Here is a 25,158-nt window from a genome sequence, read left to right as displayed (position 1 = left end):
TTTGCGGGCCAGCGTGAACTTGGTTCCCACTTCAAGCAGTAACGAAAAATAAGTCCATTCGTTAATGAATCGTTAGCGCTTCTGCAAAACACTCATAGTTCCGTTAATGCTTAAATATTGATGTAGATATGGCCAATTATATGCCACAAAAATCCCATAAGAGATTTATGTGGAATTTTTCATTGCGTCAAATTTCCGCCAAAATCAAAAGCACTAATGACCTCTTGTACTGAAGTCGTTAGTGCTTCTTAGTGCATTAACACCTAACGTTAGTTCTTCATTAATGTAGGTCCTACAAGTAAAAAAAAACCTTTGGAAGCTTTCATGAACTTGGCACCCCAATTCAACCAATAACGAAAAAATTAGAGCCGTTTTCGTTAGTGCTTCACTATTAGTGTAGTTATGGCCAGTTACATCTCAGGAAACTCACATAAGAAATTTAAGGGGAGTTTTTCACTGTGTCCAATTTCTGCCAAATTAAAAAGCACCGTGCACCAACCCCTAACGTTAGTGCTTAATTAGTGTAGGTGCTACAAGTAAAATATCTTTGGTGGTCAGCATGAATTTGCGCTCTCTTCAAGCACTAACAAAGTAATTAGTGCATTCGTTACTGATTCCTGAAAATACTGACACTTTGTATGGAATTTGATATTTCTGAAGTTGGCCCCCACCAAAAATTTTGAATAAATCTCAAAATGTGGTAACACTAACGTTAGTGCTTAGTGCTTTTAAGTGCAATAACGATGCAGTAACGATTACCGTCAACCCCATGTTTCTACCTCTATTTGTATAGAATTTGATATATCTGAAGTTGGCCCCCCCACCGAAAATCTTGAATAATCCCAAAATATGGTAGGAATTACGGTAGTGCTTTGTGTGTTTAAGTGCACTAACGATGATCTAACGATTACCGTCAACCCCATGTTTCTACCTCTATTTGTATAGAATTTGATATTTCTGAAGTTGGCCCCCCACCGAAAATCTTGAATAATCCCAATATATGGTAGCACTTACGGTAGTGCTTAGTGTGTTTAAGTGCACTAACGATGCACTAACGATGCGCTAAGTTTAGTGAAAATCTGTCTGCATAAAGATGGTTGGGGGGCTAACTTCATATGAAGTTGGTCCCCCACCAAAATTTTCAATATCTCGTAAACGCTTAGCACTAACGTTAGTTCTAAATGCACCAACGTGCACTAACGATACATTAACGATGTGCAAACGTTTGGTGTAATTTGGGAGAGGTGGGGGGCCAACTTCAGGCACGTAATTTTTTTTGCGGTACATTCCGGTAAAAACGTACCACAAACGATTGACATAGTCTTATCTCGAAATTCCAAGGTGGGGGGTTCTGGAAACGGCAGTCCCCTAGTAAAAACTGTCATACTTTTGTACTGGAAGTGATACAAACAAAAATGTTTGCAATACATTCCGACACAAACGTAGCACAAACGATTGCAATAGGTTTTGTTTTGAAATTCCTAGGTGGCGGGCTGCCGTTTCCCCAGCTCCCCACTTTAAAACCTTTATAACTTCGTACCGGAAGTAGTACAAACGAAAATTTTTCCGGTACATTAGGGCACAAACGTAGCACAAACGATTGCCATAGGTTTTGTTTCGAAATTCCAAGGTTGGAGGCTTCCGTTTCTCCAGCCCCACCACATTAAAACCCTTATAACTTCGTACCGGAAGTGGTACAAACGAAAATTTTTTCAGTACATTCCACCACAAACGTAGCACAAACAATTGCAATAGGTTTTGTTTCGAAATTCCAAGTTTGGAGGCTGCCGTTTCTCCAATACCCTCCCACTTTAAAACCCTTATAACTTCGTACCGGAAGTGGTACAAACGAAAGTTTTGCGGTACATTCCGGCACAAATGTAGCACAAACGTTTGCCATAGGTTTTGTTTCGAAATTCCAAGTTTGGAGGCTGCAGTTTTTCAAGCCCCCCAACTTTAAAACCCTTATAACTTCGTACCGGAAGTGGTACAAACGAAAACTTTTGCGGTACATTCCGGCACAAACGTAGCTCAAACCATTGCCATAGGTTTTGTTTCGACATTCTTAGGTGGGGGGCTGCCGTTTCCCCAGCCCCCCACTTTAAAACACTTATAACTTCGTACCGGAAGTGGTACAAACGAAAATTTTTGCGGTACATTCCGGCACAAACGTAGCACAAACGATTGGCATAGGTTTCGTTTCGAAATTTCTAGGTGGGGGGGGGCTGCCGTTTCCGCAGTCCCCACTTTAAAACTATTATAACTTCGTACCGGAAGTGGTACAAACGAAAATTCTTTCGGCACATTCCGGCTCAAACGTAGCACAAACGATTGCCATAGGTTTTGTTTCGAAATTCCAAGTTTGGAGGCTGCCGTTTCTCCAGCCTCCCCACTTCAAAACCCTTATAACTTCGTAACGGAAGTGGTACAAACGAAAATTTTTGCGGTACGTTCCGGCACAAACGTAGCTCAAACGATTGCCATAGGTTTTGTTTCGACATTCCTAGGTGGGGGCTGCCGTTTCCTGAGCACCCCCACTTTAAACCCTTTAACTTCGTACCGGAAGTGGAGTGGTACAAACGAAAATTTTTGCGGTACATTCAGGCACAAACGTAGCACAAACGATTGGCATAGGTATAGTTTCGAAATTTCTAGGTGGGAGGGCTGCCGTTTCCGCAGCCCCAACTTTAAAACTATATTAACTTCGTGCCGGAAGTGGTACAAACGAAAATTTTTGCGGTACATTCCGGTACAAATCTAGCACAAACGATTGCCATAGGTTTTGTTTCGAAATTCCAAGTTTGGAGGCTGCAGTTTTTCCAGCCCCCCAATTTAAAACCCTTATAACTTCGTATCGGAAGCGGTACAAATAAAAAATTTTGCGGCACATTCCGGCACAAACGTAGCACAAACCATTGGCATAGGTTTTGTTTCGAAATTTCACTTTAGGCACTTTCCGTTTCTCCAGCCCCCCACTTTAAAACCCTTTTAACTTCGTACTGGAAATGGTACAAACGAAAATTTTTGCGGTACATTCAGGCACAAACGTAGCACAAAAGATTGGCATAGGTATTGTTTCGAAATTTCTAGGTGGGAGGGCTGCCGTTTCCCCAGCTCCCCATTTTAAAACCCTTATAACTTCGTACCGGAAGTGGTACAAACGAAAACTTTTGCGGTACATTCCGGCACAAACGTAGCTCAAACCATTGCCATAGGTTTTGTTTCGACATTCCTAGGTGGGGGGCTGCCGTTTCCCCAGCCCCCCACTTTAAAACACTTATAACTTCGTACCGGAAGTGGTACAAACGAAAATTTTTGCTGTACATTCCGGCACAAACGTAGCACAAACGATTGGCATAGGTTTCGTTTCGAAATTCCAAGGGGGGGTCTGCCGTTTCCCCAGCTCCCCATTTTAAAACCCTTATAACTTCGTACCGGAAGTGGTACAAACGAAAACTTTTGCGGTACATTCCGGCACAAACGTAGCACAAACGATTGAAATAAGTTTTGTTTTGAAATTCCTAGCTGGGAAGCTGCCTTTTCCCAGCCCCCCACTTCAAAACTCTTATAATTTCGTACCGGATGTGATACAAACAAAAATTTTTGCGGTACATTCAGGCACAAACGTAGCACAAAAGATTGGCATAAGATTCGTTTCGAAATTCCAAGGGGGGGTCTGCCGTTTCCCCAGCTCCCCATTTTAAAACCCTTATAACTTCGTACCGGAAGTGGTACAAACGAAAACTTTTGCGGTACATTCCGGCACAAACGTAGCTCAAACCATTGCCATAGGTTTTGTTTCGACATTCCTAGGTGGGGGGCTGCCGTTTCCCCAGCCCCCCACTTTAAAACACTTATAACTTCGTACCGGAAGTGGTACAAACGAAAATTTTTGCGGTACATTCCGGCACAAACGTAGCACAAACGATTGGCATAGGTTTCGTTTCGAAATTTCTAGGTGGGGGGGCTGCCGTTTCCGCAGTCCCCACTTTAAAACTATTATAACTTCGTACCGGAAGTGGTACAAACGAAAATTCTTTCGGCACATTCCGGCTCAAACGTAGCACAAACGATTGGCATAGGTTTTGTTTCGAAATTCCAAGTTTGGAGGCTGCCGTTTCCTCAGCCCCCCCACTTTAAAACCCTTTAACTTCGTACCGGAAGTGGAGTGGTACAAACGAAAATTTTTGCGGTACATTCAGGCACAAACGTAGCACAAACGATTGGCATAGGTATTGTTTCGAAATTTCTAGGTGGGAGGGCTGCCGTTTCCCCAGCCCCCACTTTAAAACTATATTAACTTCGTACCGGAAGTGGTACAAACGAAAATTTTTGCGGTACATTCCGGTACAAATGTAGCACAAACGATTGCCATAGGTTTTGTTTCGAAATTCCAAGTTTGGAGGCTGCAGTTTTTCCAGCCCTCCACTTTAAAACCCTTATAACTTCGTACCGGAAGTGGTACAATTAAATTATTTTGCGGTACATTCCGGCACAAACGTAGCACAAACCATTGGCATAGGTTTTGTTTCGAAATTTCACTTTAGGGACTTTCCGTTTCTCCAGCTCCCCACCTTAAAACCCTTTTAACTTCGTACCGGAAGTGGTACAAACGAAAATTTTTGCGGTAGATTCCGGCACAAACGATTGAAATAAGTTTTGTTTTGAAATTCCTAGCTGGGAAGCTGCCGTTTCCCAGCCCCCCACTTCAAAACTCTTATAATTTCGTACCGGATGTGGTACAAACAAAAATTTTTGCGGAACATTCGGGCACAAACGATTGGCATATGTTTAGTTTTGAAATTTCTAGGTGGCGGGCTGCCGTTTCCCCAGCTTCCCACTTTAAAACCCTTATAACTTCGTACCGGAAGTAGTACAAACGAAAATTCATGCGGCACATTCCGGCACAAACGTAGCACAAACGATTGGCATAGTTCTTGTTTCGAAATTCCAAGGTTTGAGGCTTCTGTTTCTCCAGCCCGCCCACTTTAAAACCTTTATAACTTCGTACTGGAAGTGGTACAAACGAAAATTTTTTCGGTACATTCCGGCTCAAACGTAGCACAAACGATTGCCATAGGTTTTGTTTCGAAATTCCAAGTTTGGAGGCTACCGTTTCTCCAGCCCCCTACTTTAAAACCCTTATAACTTCGTACCGGAAGTGGTACAAACGAAAATTTTTGCGGTACATTCCGGCACAAACGTAGCACAAACGATTGGCATAGGTTTTTCTCCGAAACTCCAAGGTGGGGGGGCTGGCGAAATGCACCTCAGTTGTTCCATATTCTGGTGATATAACTGAATTTCACTTTGCAGAATAACAGTCCAGTTTTCAACGACGTCCACCTGAAGTAAAATAGAATTTGTATCTTGAAATTTTATACGATACTTTTCGGTAGCAATTAATTCTCTTTGGATTTTCTTGATGTAGTCATGAATTACAATTCTTACAGTTAAACCAGCAATGTACGATACGAAAGCGGAAAGTGGCACAGTTTTTTTTAACGAGATCATTGTTTTCCCATATGGCGTACGTAACACTTTCATTTTCAGCAGGATCAAAGACTCCACACTTATTCCTTTCATTCCAGGACATTCACTACATTCTTGAAGAAGACAGCTGTCATTTTCAGCGGATCATACTACTAAAGGAAATATGTCACTCATGACAGCTTCAATACAGGTTGCACCTTTGATTTGTTGCAACGCACTAGCAGATAACTTAAAATTTGCACAACACACACACACACACACACACACTCTTCCCTAGCAGGTTGCGGACTGACCAACTTTAGTCGAATACTATAAAATTCCGAGTGACCCATTCTTATGCTGAGATTGTTCTGTTTAAAAGAAAGTCCATAAATTTCTTTGATGGAACGTGTAAGAAATTGCTTCGATTTTTTTTTATTTTTGTCCTTTTTCGATAACTATAATGACATCGCACTTAATTGAGACTTTGTCTGGATCATTCCAAGTCATCACTGAGGTAATAGTTCAGGCTTTTTATAGACCATCAGAATTTATTGGATGGCCATTTTAAGTAAACTTAAAATTTGTGTGTTTTGTAATCGTAATTTCCATTTCAGATTACTTCGGTTTAAGAAAACGGACGAGTAAGGGGGAGGCTCATTTTACTATTCCAGAGAGCTTTTTAGATCAAAATAATAAAAAACCAGTCAGGAAACCTTTTATTATTCATTTAATTAATGTGAACCACAAACATCATCAAATCATTGCACTTTTATTGTTTTCAGTGTTGCTAACTGTGATATCAAAGTTAACGAAACTTCGCTGACTACAAAAGGTTGCAGTTAATTCATGAAGCATTGGTCGAAAATGGTATTTGGCGTATTTATTATTCATGTAAAGCTAAACCATCTGACAAAAAATTTCAGAATTTTAGAAGATGGTGTTCTCGAGAAAATGGCGCCCAAAATTGGTGATTTTTGAGAATTTTACAATTTCTCGAATTTTTTGCGACAAAACGATTGCACACAGAAGCGATACAATTTTTTTCGGAAAGCGAGTAATTAGGTCTTACCAACCTTGAAAACAGAATTTTAAAATTCCAACCGGAAGTGGTCGAAAAAAATTCGCAAACTTCGACTTTTCAGATAAATTAACGTTCATTTGTTAATTTATGTACAAAAAGATACGCATACGCAAACCAAACTACAACAAAATATAGTTTATTTATATCCCTATGTACATACCACAACAAGAATTATAAATCTACCTGTCTTCATAGCTGAATGGTGGGGCTCCGAAATTGATCATTTTCTATGTCTTTTACAATTCATAAATTGTACTCCATGACTTTGATGGCCCATTACTTGGCGGGAAATTTTTTTTCGACAAAACAAAAAAAAATATTGGTCGTTTAAAAGCATGTCTAGTTGCTATAAAAAAAAGTTTCAACAATATCTGAGATGGTGATGGTACATGCTCTGCCTGAATTGAGATGGAAGGCAGCCTAACGTAAAAGTCAAGTATACTGTTCCAGCACATTTCTTTCTATCATTATGCAACCTGTACATCATCTCGTGTTCGTCCATTTTTGTTGCTTCTGTACAAATAAGCATCATATTCCACTAAAGTACATATTACAAGGAGGAAACACTTTTATGCAGCTTACTTTTGCCCAATGTATTCACGCAATATTTCCAATCCCTGTGTCATGTGGAGAATCCTTTGTATACTCGTTCATCACATATGATCTTCGCATTTTTCGATGCATGTTATGTTCTTTATATGCTGCCAGACTCCTAGGCACAGTCGTTTTAAATCTAATCTGCATCAAAGCCATTTTCTCACATTCGTACCTTGAACAGGAAGCCATTTATTTATCAACCGTCATTATTAACCCAGAAGATATAATTATGATAGGTTAAATACTTCTTTTCATTTAAAGTATTCTTCCGAGAGTGTATTCTGTACTGAGATACAATAGATCAATCACACATGTGTATCTCTCTTTCTTCGAATTCTAAGTGTTCTTTTAACTTGGAACAATGTAATATTGTTGAAATCTTATACTTGATTGTTTCTCATTACCCTCATTCAATGCTTGACAAAATACTCAAAGGAATGCTACAATTCCTTTGGGAGTTAGCCTTACGCCGCCACTACAGTATAACCGATTGTACACTAACGGAATCTACGACTGAAAATAATGACCGCTTATTTTTACTCGACTTCAATTCGAAGTTTTGTTCTTGAGTTATCGATGTTTTTACATTTCTCCTAGAAATTTTAATTAAAGCACTGAAAGAACACATTTTTACACCAAGTTGGTGTAAACTTTCTTTCTATCTGGGTATCAGAATTAACGTCCCGATATTTGTTAATAAAGTTACAGCCTGTATGTATACCGGAGACATTTTATATATTTAAACCATCCCAAATGATCAGTAACGTAAAGAGCTAAATTTGAAAACGTCTTTACTAGGAAAACTCGTTTCTGTTCTTGTAATATTTGTTTTTTGTCAAATATGACGCTAATTATATACCAATACTTTAATTTACATATGTTTTAGAAATACAAAAGGCACTGATTACTTGAACAATGCTCCAAAACTCAGGAAGATTCAAATTTATAAATAAAGATCTCAAAAATCTTGAAATGTTTAACCCTTTTAGGATTTTTCGTAACTTTTTTTTTTTACCATGGCGTAGTATGACATTGACCGCTTATTTAGATTCTTTACCGGATATTTAAACCTAGTTATTTTTATTAGGCAAGTCAAGAATGCACCAAAGAACATCCCAGATGCGTCTTCAAACCGGATGTTCTACTTGGCGTCGAGGGTCGTGACTAATTATTATTCAATGAGGCAAATTTCAAAACTTCTTCACGCCTTTAGTTTTCTCGATATCAGATTGGACCTTTGCATATCGATTGTGTGTGTACTAGGCTATATCTGAAATTGTTCTAAGATCTTTATGTGAAATTATAGCAGGGCATGAGAACAGATGTCCGAGGTGGTGTTTTTCTGAGAAAAAATAAATCTGGTTTTTGCCGATTTGTTCGGCTCAGGTATGCGATATGGACATGTGATTGACACCGTTCGGAAGTGATTATTATATTGAAAAAGATGATATCTGAACCGAGACTCTACTCCAAATAGTAATGACACAGTAAGTTTTAATATTATGTACATATATGTGTGTATATACAGAGAGAGCCTGAATTTACTCTTTCAATAATTATATCCGCCTTTCCTTTTCAAGGTACAAGATTGAAATTTTACAAACGTATAAAAACATTACAACGTATTTTTCGCGAAAACTTCGTAAACCTGTTTCAGCCCATGCCCGTGCCAGAGGGACACAAAGTGTTTTGGTGCGATTTAAAAGTGAGTAGAAGCGTTGAAAGTTCTCGTTACACTGAAGGAAACGGCGTCTGATCCATTACTCTATATCAAATAGGAATGAGGCGTATATGAAAAAATAGGCCACTTTCTTACGTTCAATAATTTCTCCCAACTTCACTTTTCAAGATAAAAGAATGAACTGTTTGCACACGTATTACGTACACGTCGTCGTATTTTGTAAAAAAAAAAAAAAAATCAGATCCATACGTGACCCCAGGCCTCGACCAGAGGGGCACAAAAATTTGAAAAATATAAATTATTTTCGAAAAATTTCTGGTCTTTACATTTTTTCACTTTCTGGTGTATAATACGAACAAGCAAGTGATACCGTTGGAAAGTAGGATTCATAATAGAAAAAAAATTAGGTATGAGCCATGATCCTGCGACGAAGAGTAAGGAAGGAATTGCTATTTGAATGAAAGTGCTAAAGTTACTTCAAAAAGTGGATATCCCAAAGGGCTTGAACTGTGCTATATCGATGGTGCTTAGCTTCTTAAAGTTATTTGGCAATAAATGAGTAGCAGCACAAAAGACTTCATTCTTATCTTACAAAACAGAAATACATATTCATTCTTTAAGCGTCTTTGCATATATATTTAAAAAGTGATTTTACTGTTTAACTTTTTTTTTCTTGTATCAACTGTATGAATGTATAGTACCAAACCGGTATGTAGAAGAATGAGAAAGTATTTATAATGTGGTATTTCGAAGGCCGCATTTTGTAAGGGAACATAGATCTTTACCAAGATCCACTATATGAATTTATCATACAACCTGGTATACAGAAGAATGATTAAAACCACTTACCTTAAGTGTGATGTTTCACAGGGCGCACTGTACACTTCACGAATATTTTTATGAACAGTAACATTATGTATTTATTGTACGGAACTGTGGTATACAGAAGAATAAATAGAACCTATTTTTTTATGTTGTTTCGCAAGGGTGCCTTATCTAAAAAGTCCACTATAATTAACCGGGTGCTTTACCAGTAGAGCAATAACTGTAAGAATTCATTATTTAGAAAGTATTTTGTATTTTTATTTATAGTATGATGTTCCGGAGGTTGCTCCTGCACATATCCCGGTGGGCCAACACGGACCTGCTAGGAACAGGTCAAAACGCCTTACTATTTTTCATCTTACCTTTGAAAGAATTTAAGTTGGAAAACTTTAAGAAAGATTTTACTGTCTGAGTCACTGATTACTTCCAAATTGACGTTTGAACCGAAACTTAAGTAATTTGTTACACGTCCCATACGCCAACTGTTTTCCTCCAAAACCACGTGATCTTCATTGTTTATTAACTCTCTGTATTTAACTTTTTGTTAAAAAATTGAAGGGAAAAGCCATGATCGGAAAAGCATTGAACTAGAAAGATCAATAGTAAGTTGTGTTATTTTTTACGAGTACTATATACCCCTTGTAGCGAAAAATTAATGCGTATTGCAAAACAGATATCATTCAATAAATATCATAATTTAAGAGATGAAATAACAAAAATTAACCCTGCGTGTATCGCCTAATATATTGTAGCTAAAAAACACATGCCATAGGACTTTCCCATTAAGAGACAGTACAATGTGAATCCAAAGTTCAAAGCGCAACGGAAAATAACGGCTGTTCGCATTTGACGTCACCTAATTGCTCAAATATTATTGTTGTTTTACGAAAAGGGGAATAAAAATTGGACAATTTTTAAGTATGTATGAGTACGTCTAGTATCCTTTTCAAGTAGCTAACTTCTTAAAGGGTTTCAGCATTTTGACACATGATATCTCGAAAACTTTTAGGGAAAAAAACAATACACGGTAGACAATGAGCTTCATAATTACATCAGAATGCTTTTGTACTTCACTTTTTGAGAAATGACATATTTCAAATGTAATCCAGTTTCTTTCCATACATATTTCAAATGTAATCCGTAGCTTTAGTTTTACCAAATAATATCGACAGGGATACGGTGACCGTCGCCCAGGGTTAGACTTGCGGTGTGACATTCCAACATTAGGGTGTTGATCAATCATTGAGAGAAAAATTGAAGACATCGGTGCAAGAAAAATTCAGCTCCATATTTTTTACGATTTTGTGTTTTACACTGAAAAATATAAAAAAACATATTCTCTTTCCTTCTCTACGCGTTGTAACACGCTACGTCTTTTGTTATTGGTGCCAAATATTATTTGGGTTATTATATGAATTTGTACAAAGAACGAGACATCTCTAATACATAACAATTTTTTACAGATAGATAACACAATATCATAGAAATTGGCTTCATACAGGCGGATTGTAACAATACTAAATATAAAAACAAAATCGGACAGACGCCATTTCTTAAATTTGTACCCTGTGTGTGTGTGTGTGCGTGTTAAAATGTTTTGCTAAAGAATACATTTTCAAAAGATCACACACAGGTTAGATATGTGAGAATTTTGATTTTTCTTTTAACATATGCACTGCCAAATATGATTTTTGAGTAAATCCCTTTCCGCAGACTGGGCAAGTGTGCGGCTTTTCACCTGTATGTAATAAAATGTGTGTTGCTAAATTTGACTTTTTTATAAATCCCTTTCCACAGATGTGACATGTGTAAGGCTTAATACCTGTATGTGTTAACATGTGTCCCTTCAAATCTGAGGACGGTCGGAATGTCTTCGCACAGACCTTGCACTTGCGAAGTTTTTCACCACTATGTATTAAGATGTGTCTTGCCAAACCTGACTTATGGACAAAATTTTTTCCACATAGTTCACATGTGTGAGACTTTTCAACTGTATGTTTTAGAATGTGTCTTGCTAGATCAGACTTTGTAGTAAATCTCTTTCCACAGACTTCGCACATGTGTGACCTTTCACCAGTATGGATTAAAATGTGTGTTGCTAAATCTGACTTTTTAAGAAATCCTTTTCTACAGACTTGGCAAGTATGAGGCTTAAAATCTGTATGTGTAAACATGTGTCTCTTCAAATCTGGTATACGCAGGAATACCTTTGCACAAACGTTGCACTTGCGAAGCTTCTCATCACAATGTGTTGACACGTGTGTCGTCAAACCTGATATACTAAAAAACTCCTTTTCACATACCACACACTTGTGAGGCTTTTCCCCTGTGTGTATTAATGTGTGTGCTGACAAATCCGATTTTGTAATAAATGCTCTTCCACAAGTATCACATTTGTGAGTCTCCCGAACTGTGTGTTGTAGCATGTGTCTTCGCAAATATGAAAAATGTTTAAATCTCTTTGTACAGACTTCGCATGTGTAAGGTTTTGCAGTTGTATGTTTTAATAAATGTCTTGTCAATTGTGATCGTTCTGCAAAACTCTTTCCACAGACATTACAATTGTGATCCTTTGTACCAGTGTGTCTTAACAGGTGTCTCTTCAAATGATATATTTGAGAAAATGCCTTCCCACAGACTTCGCATTTGTGAGCCTTTTCTCCTGTGTGTATCAACATGTGTCTCTGTAATAAGGATTTGTAAAGAAACCCATTTTCACAGATTTGACATTTGTGAAGTTTTTCACGTGTGTGTAATAACTTATGTCTCGCGAAAGAGGTTTCTTCAGTAAATGATATTCCGGAATTTCGGAAGGTGTGAGATTTTTCTTGTGTATCCAACACATGTCCTCCCAAGTGTGATGAAGCAAAACCTTTATTAAAGGAATTCCAAGTATTAGTTTCCTCATCTGGGTGAGAAATAGGATCCTTTTGTGTAATAAACGCATTGTATAATCTGCAAATAGCATATATATGGAGCTTGTAAGAAATTCGTTAAACAAGATAATGGAAATCGTGATAAAAAAATATGAAACACTAAAGAAATATAAACCCTTAAATGTAAAATACAGCAATATTATGAACAAACCTGTTATATGTGTTCTTCTATCAAAATAAATTTTTGCGCTAGAAAATTTAGTGATTACGAGGACCTGTTGTAATTATATTTACCACACAGTTATTATAATGACAAGTAACCAAAAGTAGGCTATAATTGTTTTATAATGTTATATAATTTTACTCTGTATACAAATCTTTACTAGTGTTTATAATAGCATCTGATTGCTCTGAGATGTTAAATTTTAATCCATATAACGAGCTTTTTGTCTGTTGAAATATATCTATGTCATATGATACGTAAATACTTGTTCAGATATTTTAACGTGTGTCACGTCTAAAACTGAAGATCTCGCGGCATATAAAACATCAATTCTTTTCATGGCATACCACTTACGTATTTTCATCATTTTTCATCCAAATAATGCAATATTTTCTTTATCTACGTGTCTTATTAGATGCGTAAAATGTCAGGCATCAGACTTTCTTCGTCCGGAATTTACATTCATATTAAATGTTTCATTACTGAGTTATTCGCTAGCGATATTCACGGGACAAGAATTCGGGAACAGCCTTTATTAAGTACATGTACGTAGTTTCAATGGTTTCTTATAAAGATTTCCTAAGCACACGTTTGAGGGACTAAAAATAAATGTGATCCTATATGCCTAACATAGTAATGAACACCCAAAATTTGTAAATCCCAATAATACGGAGACTAGAAAGGGATTTCTTATACAAAATTAAGGTTTAGGAAATACCTTCCGCTCGCATGTACCAAGGCATTCTAAATATGTTTCCCGGCTTGAAACAAATAAAAACGTTCTTCATATGTGCGCGAAGGTATGATTGACGACAAAAAAGAAATAATATTTGTAACAGCCCGGAACTTCTTTTGAAGATTTACAGTAATTTATACTGTGTATTTTTACCAGGTTATAACAAACACTGAAGGAAAGATAATATACCCTTTATGTTAAACATTAATACTGATTCGGTAATATAAGAAACTGATTCATATTGTGATTAAACAAATCCGAAGCATCATAGCGTCAGAAAGAAAACTTCACTACTCCATTTCATTCTGCACTAATGCAAGCCTCCCTTGATTCATATAACCCAGTTTAATGTCATCCTGATGTATAATGTTCTTTTACAGTTTAAGAACAGTTTGCACAGCTTACAGTACAGATTGCAGACAGTTTTACAGGTTAAGGATATATTAAACTGTCTGCAAATATTTTTCTCGAACAAGAATTTTACGATTTTCATGCGAATTACTGGAACAAGCGACGCGACCTTTGTTAAACACTTGGATTTCTTTTTCTATGTAAAAAATTTGTGATACGTTCCTATTGTAGAGATCAACTATACCTATAATGGCGTATGTTTTCTTTTAGTTCGCCTCACGCTGGTAAACTTACTTAAATTTTGGTTTTAAAATTCATCCGTTCCCTTTAATATGAATGTGTTAATATGGTTCCCATATAATCCGATATCCTGGACACGTAACACTGTTATGTTATCCAACGTGATTCAAGGCGACATAGGTGGGAAAATCGTTCTTATCCCAACGTGGACTTGCAAGTGAATTGTTCATAGTTGAGATATTATCTTGAGAATCTTGTCAAGAAACAGTGTCTATTCGTACTCAATTGCAAGTAATATTGAAAGGAAATACGTTAAAAGACACAACTTTAGCTACGTGGTAGGCCTATTCCAATATCTACATTCACTTCCATGATTACAGCAGCAAATATAACTCACAAAAATTATACATCCAAAGCAATTTTCTCTAACAACGTGCCGCAATTGGTATTAAGCTTTAGAATTTTGCAAACAAGTAAACTCTGGTGACACATATACAAATAAAGGTTTATTTAACAGGCGAAAGTTTATATAACTAATCATTCATGCTCTAAGGAAATTATTATTACATATCAAAAAACATTTGCCCTAATCGTGAATCAAACATATGACTTTGTGCTTGTAAGTCCGACGCTTCACCACTGAAATAAAATTTTTATCTTTCATTTATAAGCTAGTTAGTATGGACATAAAAGCGGACAAAGCGTTGCATACATATTGCCTGTTTATTCCAAGAGTGACGTAACTCAAAATTTCTAACTTTTCAGGAGACCTTTGAACTTTGAAATGCGGTGTCTCTTCAATCTTTGCTAAAAACAATTATGTCTCTCTAGCTCTCAGCGTTACACGATTTATCTGTACTAATATCTATGATAAACAAGTGGATATCGTCTCATAGTGTGAATCTGTGACTATTAAAATATGCGAAATTTATATTCCAACTTGAAGTATACCTGTAACTACAGACAGCAATAGAGTGATAAGATCAATGGTAGAAATTGTTCCTTGGACGCTGAATCCGTTAGCTTTTGGCTTCGTGTTTGGCAAATCGTCAAAGAAATCATCAATTTAAGGTGTTATCTGTATCACTGAGAACTATTTCGTCAGTTTTCTTTAATATATAAATTTTCTGTTCTTATGTCATTTGTATTTTTAGCGAACGTAATTTTGCCTGTTTTCTCTTCTCTGCTCATTTACTGCAGATCTGATGTAACCATGATGTTTCCTACGTATTTCCGCGCGTCCCAATTGCTCCCAATATATGCAATACCTGTATATAAGTGTCCAAATATATATATATATATATATATATATATATATATATATATATATATACAGGAATAGGAATAACAAACGCGAGTGGTTTCAAGTATTCGACTAAGAAATCTGTTCTTATAACAGTGTTAACGTTCATTATTTTAGTGATTTTGTATAAAAATGATGGACATGGCTAATAAGTATGACTGATCTTTGAAAAATGAAAGTTCATCAGATTTTGTTTCTTCAACTATTTCACATTAGAATTGTATGTCAAAAATATTTCTCTGTTAAAAAAAAATCCTATAATCTGGCTCGAACTGCCTCCCTTTCATTCTAGAATTTAAACAGGATTAGTAAAACACTTCTCCAGGGGACTTCTAAATAAATAGTTTTGATATGGCTAATACATCACTGAACGCAGGTCCGCACTTGGAGTTACAAATAACCATTTTCTGTGTATTTCGGTAATTTCAACTGAAGGTATTGCTTGATTTGCACACTGGAACTGTACTTGAAGTGTGAATTCCATATTCATCGCAAAAATACATTGTTTTCTTTTTTTTATTTTACCTATTAATTAATGTTCCTAATACCTGTGCACTGTGTCATTTTCCGTTAAAATTTCCCCCAGATTATTCTTCGTGTAATTATTTTTCTTACTAAGGTTTCAAACAATAAACGTTTTCTGCATATAATTCTCTTATTACGCTTTTATTTTTTTTAAAAAATCATAAATAATTATTTATTACTACACTGCTTTTTCAAATAATGTTAGACTATGGAATAAACATCTCAATATTATAGGTGATAAAGAAGGTACGATGTCATTGTAGATGTTCATGTAATAAACACATGAGCCAGAGAAGTTAGTAATTACGAGGATTTGTTGAAATTACAACTACTAAAACAGTTACTATAATGGGAAACAAACAAAGGAAGGGTAGAATATGTTTTATAATTTTCCACAGAATCTGACATTTCATATTGTATACCAATCTCTACTATGATTTATAATATTCTTTGAATGCTTTGAGATATTAAATTTCAGTTTACATTACGATCTCTATATCTATTCAAGTATATCTACGTGATTAGATGTGATACAAATAGACTTGTTTCAATATATTAACATGTGCCACGTCTAAGAATGAAGAAGTTTTTTTTATGTAACACTTAAAAAACATTTTCAGGCAAACAGGGTATTGTCATCATTTTTGTTCCAAATAATAAAATATTCCACTTCGTCACGTGTCCATTTACTTATGTTGAGTATTATATCTATTGGGAATATATGCAAAAGAATCACAGTTTATTGTTGAGTAACTCACATTCATATTACCTGTTTCATTACTGAGTTATAACACTACAATATACACGGGATCAGAGTTCCTGGACACCCTTTATTGAGTATATCAACGTAGTTTCAAGGGGTGTGTATATGATGTAATATTCGTAAACATAAACACTTGTAGGAGTGAAAATATATTATCCTATACGCCTAATATTCTGATAAACAGCCAAACTTTGTAGTTCCTATAACGCTGAAACTAAAAAAGGAGTTCAAATTTAAAACTAAGCTTTAGGAAATATCTTCTTACGCACCCTTTACTACTTCATTCTGAAAAGAGTAGACATTAAATTTATTTTGGTTCAGATAAAGCCTGCTTTCTTTCTAGAAATGCGTCCTGAAACTTGGCAATAATTTATTTCACTAATAATTAACATCAACCACCAGCACAGATCCTGAACTCGCGATCAATATTAATAACATAACTTTCGTTGTTTTAACTGAGCGATCTGTGAAATTCAAAAGTGAAGTTTTCTGTACATACTGTTGCCGAAGTCCCACCTTCCGGAGCAGGTGTGTACTTCGCTAGCTACAAGCAAAGGACCTCGCACTTTTCTTATGGAATGTGGCTTTCGGCTAATGTTGTTGAAACTTCGCTGGTTGATAGTTCTTAACATGTGGATCAAAAGTCTCAATGGGCACAAAGACCGAAATCCACTCCTTCCTCCCAAAAAACCGCCTCCAAGTAGCTGGGGGGATTGAACTGATTTCAGCATGTAAAACAATTTATTGTTTTAATCAACCCAACAAGGACCCCAAACAAGAACAGTTTTCACTATCAAACTACTCCACTTGACACCCCCCCCCCCACGAGATACCCTACGGATTTTTCAGATTACTGTATTTTATAGCTGCACGTATGTGTTGAAATACCTACAGTTTTGGTATCACCGATATAATGGGTTTCGCATATTGCTGATTACGAATCTGCGATTAGTCGAATCTGCAACTCAGTTTTACGAAAGGGCAGGAAAATGTTTATTAATTAATTATTTAGATAGCTGTAGAAAGACGTTTTATGCAAAAAGGTTCAAGTAAAAGTGTTGTTTATTTCAATGAAATCGAAAAAACCTATTCTTGTGGGTTTTGTTCGAAAAGTCAATGTGTTTGCTTTAAAACTCCATCGAAGTTTAACATTGAGTATACCTATTGTAGCTATAGATATACACGTGTGTTAAGTGGAACAGCGTTTTACAGCTTTCATATTACTTTCGTGAAAAAACACGTTTTGTAGATGTCAACATAAATATTGCTTGTAGAAAATAACAAAAATAAACTACAGCTATATAAACAATTAATACTTGACCCGATTTCAAGAATGGAGTTACAGATTCGAATTCAGCGTGCAGAAAATACGTCTAAAACACCTATTCAATCATCGAGACATCAAAGAGCCAATGGCAGGTCTGTGGTACCATTTATCACCAACAGCGATCTAAAAACACTCTAGTCTACTACGATTTGTGGCTTCGACGTTTTTATCCAAAATATTGGATCTGCAATCTTGAATTCAAGAATTTTGACCTCAGATTCGTAACCAACGACCCAAAATACCCTAGCAAACAGCTATTTGTGGCTACATTCAGGAGTTTCGTGTTTTTGATCCGCCATATTGATCCTCCACCTTGAATTCTAGAACTCTCACCTCAGATTCGTAATCAGCAATACGTGAAACCTATTATATCGTCGGTGAGGCTAAAACAGTAGGTATTTCAACACATACGCGCAACTATAAACTACAGTAATATGGAACATCCGTAAGGTAGTTCGCGGGGGGATATGTGGGGGGCAAAGGGCGGTGTCAAGTGGGGTAGTTTGATAGTCTAACATGTGGTTGTTTGGGGTCCTTGTTGAGTTGATTAAAACAACAAATTGTTTTACATGCTGAAATCAGTTCAACCCCCCCCCCCCAGCTACTTGGAGGCGGTTTTGGGGGGTAGGAGTGGATTTCGGTCTTTGTGCCCATTGAGACTTTTGATCCACATGTTAAGAACTATCAACCAGCGAAGTTTCAACAACATTAGCCGAAAGCCACTTTCCATAAGAAAAGTGCGAGGTCCTTTAGAAGTTGTGAATACGTTCGCGAATGTATGAAGGACGTCCTGAAATATTTTGTATTTGCAACTGCCCCAACTTCATTTGAAGTTTTGATAGTAATTTATACTGGGCATTTTTACCAGGATATAATAAACACTGAAGAAAATAGAATATGAACTTCACGTTAAACAATAGTGGAGATTCGGTAATATGCGAAACTCATTCACCTTGCGATTAAACGAAACTGAAGGCTCATAGCCTCAGACATAAAATTTCTTTATTGGACACCATTCTGGATTTATCCAAGCCATCTCAGACTACTGTCACCCATTTTAATACAATCATGCTATATGATATTCTCTTATAGTTTTTCACGTACTAACCGCATATAAAGATTTATTTTTAACGAGAATTTTACGATTTCCATACGTATTACTGAAATAAGCAACGTGACTTTCTATCGTAAACATCTTCATTTCGTTATTTGTGTATAATTGTGACGTGCTCCTATTGTAAATATACTAATAGTGATCTATGCTCTCATTAGTTCACCTCACCCTTGGCAACTTACTTAAATTTTGCTTTCAAAATTCATCAGTCTTCTTTCTTCTCTGATAATATCGTTTCTATATAATATGATATCCTGGACCTGTTGCAATGTTACGTTATCCAGCGTCATTGAAAGCAACATAGTGGGAAAATCATATTTTTCACAACGTGATCTTGAATGTGAATTGTTTACAATTGAGACGATATCTTGTGAATATGGTCAACATACAGTTCCCCTTCGTACTGGATTGCTTGAAATGTTGCCAACTCATACGTTCATAGATAAAACTGAAGTTGCGCAATACTCCTATTCCAATATCTACATTTATTCACATCATTATAGCAACAACTATCACTGACATATATTATTATACACGCAAAGCAATTTTCTTCCACGTGGAAATCGTTGGTATTAAGCTTTAGAATATTACAAACCGGTAAACTCTGGTGACACACACCAACATTTTCAACGGGACGAAAGTTTATTAATATAATCATTTATCCGCTGATGATGATATTATTATACCAAGGGAAATCGATCTCACGACCTTGCCCTTCTACCCAAAATGTTTTACCATTAAGCTAATATATTCAGCTTTTATTTATAAGATAGTTAGCACACTCATTCAAGTGAACAAACTATTGTATACGTATAAAAATAAGAAAATAGAAAAGTGTTTAAAAAACCCATCGAATAATTTTCTTTACAATAGCCCCCCCAAAAAATGGTCAAATTAAAAGTTAAAGAATACTTGTGTTTATGAACCAACGTAATGTTAAGATACACAATGTAAATATGTGAAGTAGTTAAACATAGATCACTGTCTAAACGACGAACCCAATAAAAACTTTGCTTCAGTACTACAAAAATACTTAGAATCAGGATAAACGATTCTAAACTGGTTGCACTGAATGACAAAGGGTGAAAACAAGATTTTGGCCTAACAATTCACACAGCTTCTCACAAGTATCTATTTTGTTGTTAAACTTTCTAATCTATGACTAAGACTATCAACCTGGTGGTATGCCTTAGACGAGTTATCAGTACAAAAACCCAAGTTACATAAGTGAATATCGTTTCACAACGCTAATTCGATTTTCAAATTTAAGTAGTACATGCGTAACTACTAGTTGGAATACAGTAAAAGATGAACAACAGAAACCTCTTGCTTGGACGCTGAATCCATGTCAAAAGAACATACTTAGCTTTGCCTTTCTCATTTTCATTTATGGAGATAAAAGTTGAAAAAAAAAATGTTAATTTAAAGCACTTCAAATCTGAATAGATTGTTACAGGAGAAGATAAAACCTGTCTTGTAATGCTGAAATCATCGCAAAAACTTCTCCAGAGCTATTACATCTATTCTCTACAAAAATGTAATACCAGACATACTAATAAATTCAACAAATTTCTTTTCAATATAGTGATACGGGTTGCAATTAACTATATATGTACGATTGAGAAGTTGTACCATTGTGAATATCATTTGTCGCTATGTTATTGTGTTCTCTGGTAATAAATTTTGAAGCCAGGAATGGATAACTTGAACCACTTCCGGTTTAAAAAGAGGTTTAGCGTAAAACATAGAATTTATTCTTGGCAAAGTAAATCAATTTAGAAAAAAATAATGGAAATAAATAAAAAGAAATAAACAAAATAAGAAATAAGCAATTAAACTGGTAATAATTATTATACTGGAACCATTTACTCTTTTGCTAGATTATTGTTGATAGCGATGCTATGCTGTTTTAAGACTCTGAGCCGTTTAAAAAAAATCCTTGATATTAGTTACTGTTTTCCTTCTATGTTGTAAAGTTGAAAACGCAAACGTCTAATTTAACTACTTCTGGCTTGAATAGAGCTCCAATGATAAAGATGGAACATTTTCTTTGCAAGCTGATTCAATTGCAGAAAACCTCATCTCGATATCTCTTACCATTTTCGCTGTACGGAAATCAGAATTGAAACCTGAGTAGTAGGCTGTCTGTGGACTAAATGTTGAAATCGGAAATGGCTAATTTGTTCAACTTATGGTTTGTATAGAGAGTTAGCGGAGGACAAGGAATCTATTCTTGGGAAGTTGAATTGATTGTATGAAGCCGCATCTCGAAATCCCTTACTATCATTACTCTTATGGAAATCAGCATTGAAACCAGCAGTAGTAGTAAATTTCAATCACTTCCGATATTGCTAGAATGCTGTGGGTTGTGATATGCTCCCTTCAGCCCCTCAATCGATTGCAAAAAAAATGTAGTTACCTGTTACCGTTTTCGTTGTATGATGACTTAAAATCAGAAATGGCGAATTTTAGTCGGTTTGAATAGTGCTTAGCGAAAAATGTGGAGTTTTTCTTACAACACCTAATCGATTGAAAAACTTTATCTCCATATCTGTTACTATTCTTGCCCAATATATATAAATGTTAAAACCGGAAATAATATTAAATTTGAACCACTTTTTTTTTTTGGACGAGTGTTTGCAATATTCAAGATGACTTTCACACTGAATCATTTGCTAAAACGTATCTTGCTATCTGTTTCCGTTCTATTGTGATAAAAGTTCAAACCGGAAATTAATAATCTAACCATTTCTGTCTTGAATAAAATTTAAATGCAGAAAATGTAACCTGTGCTTGAAATGCTTCATCGGTTACAAAAACCTGCTTCCTGAATCTTTTACCGTTTTTGTTCTGCGGAAATCAATATTGGAACCAGAAGTAATAGTAAATTTGAAATATTTCAGGTATCAATAGATTATTGTGGATAGTAGTTGTGTGTTGTCATAAGACGCTGAACTCTCGCTATCTGTTACTGTTTCAGCTCTACGGCAGTAATATGCCAACTTTGAAACAGATATTGAAAGCTGCAATAATAATATATTTGAACAACAACCGGTTATGGCAGAGTGTTGTAGATAGTTGTTGTTTATTAACACTGAATAGTTTGCAAGGAATGGCTTATCGTTATTTGTTACCGTTTCGTGCTATGGGAATAAAGGTTGAAACTAAAATGACTAATTTGAATGAATTCTGGTTTGAATATAAGGTTAACTGAGGGAATGGAACCTATTCTTGGGACGCTCAAATAATTATAAGAGAACGCTACGTGACAGCATTTACCGACAATCCTTTATGGAAATCAGTTTTGAGGCTGTAAGTAGTAGTAAATATGAACTACTTTTGTTTCTGTAGAATATTCTCAGTAGTCTTGAATGTTGTCCTAAGATGCTGAATCGTTTGCCAAGATCAGCTTCTCACTATAATCCTATTTTCGTTCAATGGAGATATACAACGGAATTGGAAATGTCAAATTTGAAGCGCTTCAGGTTGGAATAGCGAGTTAACAAAGAAGATGGAACCTATTCTTTGGACGCGTAAGCAATTACAGAATACTGCTTTACGATATTTTTTAACCATTTTTTTTCTGATACCTGTTGGTAGACAGACAAAAACGATCTCCAAGACTTCCGACACTTATGAACAGCTTACATTAGAAGTGTAGACAATTATCTGATGTCATGCACAGTATGTACAAAGCAGAGACCTATATATATGTAGTTTGAAAAATTAGCCAGGATACTATGCCAGATACCATACCAGTTGTGGTATGCCCGCATTAACGTTACAAACATAGTTAAAGATTTGTGGGTGTTCAGGTAAAACCATTACAAATTTTAATACACAAACTTTCTTGTTTTATCGAGATATTAATACGTAACCCATTTCTAACACAGTTGGTGGCACACTATGTGTGGCTGAGCACGCGATTTGACATAGTGTCTACTACAAGAAAGCAGATGCCACCGGCAATGACGTGAGTAAAATTCTTAAGTGGGTGGTGCGCACTCGCAGTAATTTTGTGTCAAAGTAAAAGCAATGTTTTGCTGTCTGAAGAACGTGTTATGTTGTTGTTCTATTGATTTTGCGAACCTAACCTTATCAAATCTCCAATAACCTGTAGTCACTAAAAGCGCAACAAATAAATTATTATTAATAAATGTGGATAGAAAAATATTTTGAAACAAAGTAACGAAAGTGTACACATACATAAGCGAAGCTGACTTCACGTAACCCAGCCAAACATATAGTTACTTACCTAACATAATGTACGAAAACTGCAAGAAAGCAATTAAAATAAAATATGTGAACAAATAGAAGTAAGTTTTGAAAGAAACAAAATCTGGTCCTGCAGTGACTCAATCCCCGTACAAGTACTTTTATTCCAGACAACAACGCGTGAACTATAAGCCCACCGAGTAAATCTTGCAGATTTTGATTTGACCAGATGACGTCGGAGCCGGTCAGTTAGGTCGTAGACGAATCTTCGTACTTTACACAGCATAACCTCCTCCAGAGCACTTAATGGTCGACGGAATAATTCACACTGTCGAGAAAAAGAATCAAAAGTGTGACGTAGCTTCCACCAATTCATGTTCACTTATTTATGAAAATCTACAACAAATGCAAAAGGCAAATACTAATAATAAATATGAACATATACAAATTTATTTTAAAAGAAAAGAAACTAGTACCAACCAAAGTTACCCGAAATTATGAGGTCGGTGCTCGTGAGTTCGGAACTCATCCTCGCTGACCTCACCCTCACGAAGTTAGCGTGATCTTGAGATGATATGAGTGTGACTTCGAGTGAGCGTGATGTCGAAGGATGTTGTGAATGTGATATCCTAATGACGATATGAGTGTGATGTCGAGTGTGCATGATGTGGAGATGTTCTCATCGTGAGACCGAGTGAGTGTGATGTTGGAAGAACGTTGTGAGTGTGAGTTCGAGTGAGCGTGATGTCGAAAAATGTGATCGTGAGGTCGAGTCAGCGTGATATCAAAATGAAATGAAATCTTTTTGTTTTACGTCCTACAGTTATGCCGGTTATGCTAAAGGAGACGGAGATGATGAGTAATGAATGAAATGGTGGAACGAAGAAAGTGGGGGGAAACGGGAGAACCCCGAAGAATCCCACGCACACGGTGTTAGTTCACTACAAAGCTCACTTGGCGGGGGATGGGATCCAACCCGGGACCAAGCACCAGAGGTGAACTGATGTCAAAATGATCTGATCCTGAAATCAAACTGGCAATGTCTTACGTCGAAATAATGTGATCGCGAGGTTGAGTCAGCGTAATATCAGGATTGTTCATCTTCAAAATAGTTTTTCGGAAGTTAAATTTTGGATCTTTATATAGGGAAACATATGAATCTATGTCAGTCATTATCGGTTGCACTGGAAAGTTCCAATTAACATTCTTTTGAAACAAATTAGCTACTATAATTTTTAAAATCTACATACTTCTATTGCAGAAAATACTATTCCTATTAAGTGCTCTATAGGTGATAAGTGAGAAAAATGTATTTTGTCAATATAAAAACATTTCATATTATAATACTGTTTCTTAATTTGTTATATGTATACTGTGAAGGAGCTTCAGTGTTATATGTATACTGTGTAGCTATTACTAAATGCTAGGGGAGGAGGAAAATTCAGTGTAAGAAAATTCGGTGCAAGGAAAGTTTGGTGTACGGAAAATTCAGTGTGGGGAATGCTGGATGTAAAGAAAGATTCGTTGTAGTAGACCGTAGGATTTTTTATAAACTTAAGATTGAGGATAAAGGAGCGTAATAGTTTTAAGTTCAAAATTTGTGTGGAAAGTACATTTACTCTCTATTAAAAGGGATTAAAATGATTGTGATCGTGAAAAATCTGAAATCGAGATTTCGACGGATTTTAACATTTCATGACCCTTACTTGAAGAAAATTGTTTTTCTATGTCCGTTCGTGTGATTTAGCGAAGCGACCATTGCTACCAATTGACATTTAATATAAAACTTACGTTTTTTCTGTTTTAGAGAGTGTTCCCTAGAATTA

General features: G+C 36.0%; 1 protein-coding gene across 2 annotated transcripts in view; it reads right to left on the bottom strand.

The window, feature by feature from the left end:
• Window positions 1-11,097: 11,097 nt before the first annotated feature.
• LOC145684295 (uncharacterized) overlaps window positions 11,098-25,158 on the bottom strand; it is a 30,564-nt gene continuing 16,503 nt past the window's right edge. For both annotated transcript variants that reach the window (XM_081756464.1, XM_081756465.1), the window contains one exon: window positions 11,098-12,614. In XM_081756464.1, coding sequence (XP_081612590.1) covers window positions 11,294-12,614 — 1,321 coding nt within the window. In that variant the 3' untranslated portion in view covers window positions 11,098-11,293. The remainder of the gene's footprint in view (window positions 12,615-25,158) is intronic.

The sequence above is a fragment of the Thermobia domestica genome, chromosome 4 (genome assembly GCF_964235325.1).
Source record: "Thermobia domestica chromosome 4, izTheDome1.hap1.1, whole genome shotgun sequence".
Taxonomy (NCBI): Eukaryota; Metazoa; Arthropoda; class Insecta; order Zygentoma; family Lepismatidae; genus Thermobia; species Thermobia domestica.
The sequence above is the reverse complement of the archived record's forward strand: the minus strand, read 5'-3'. Positions and strand labels throughout refer to the sequence as shown.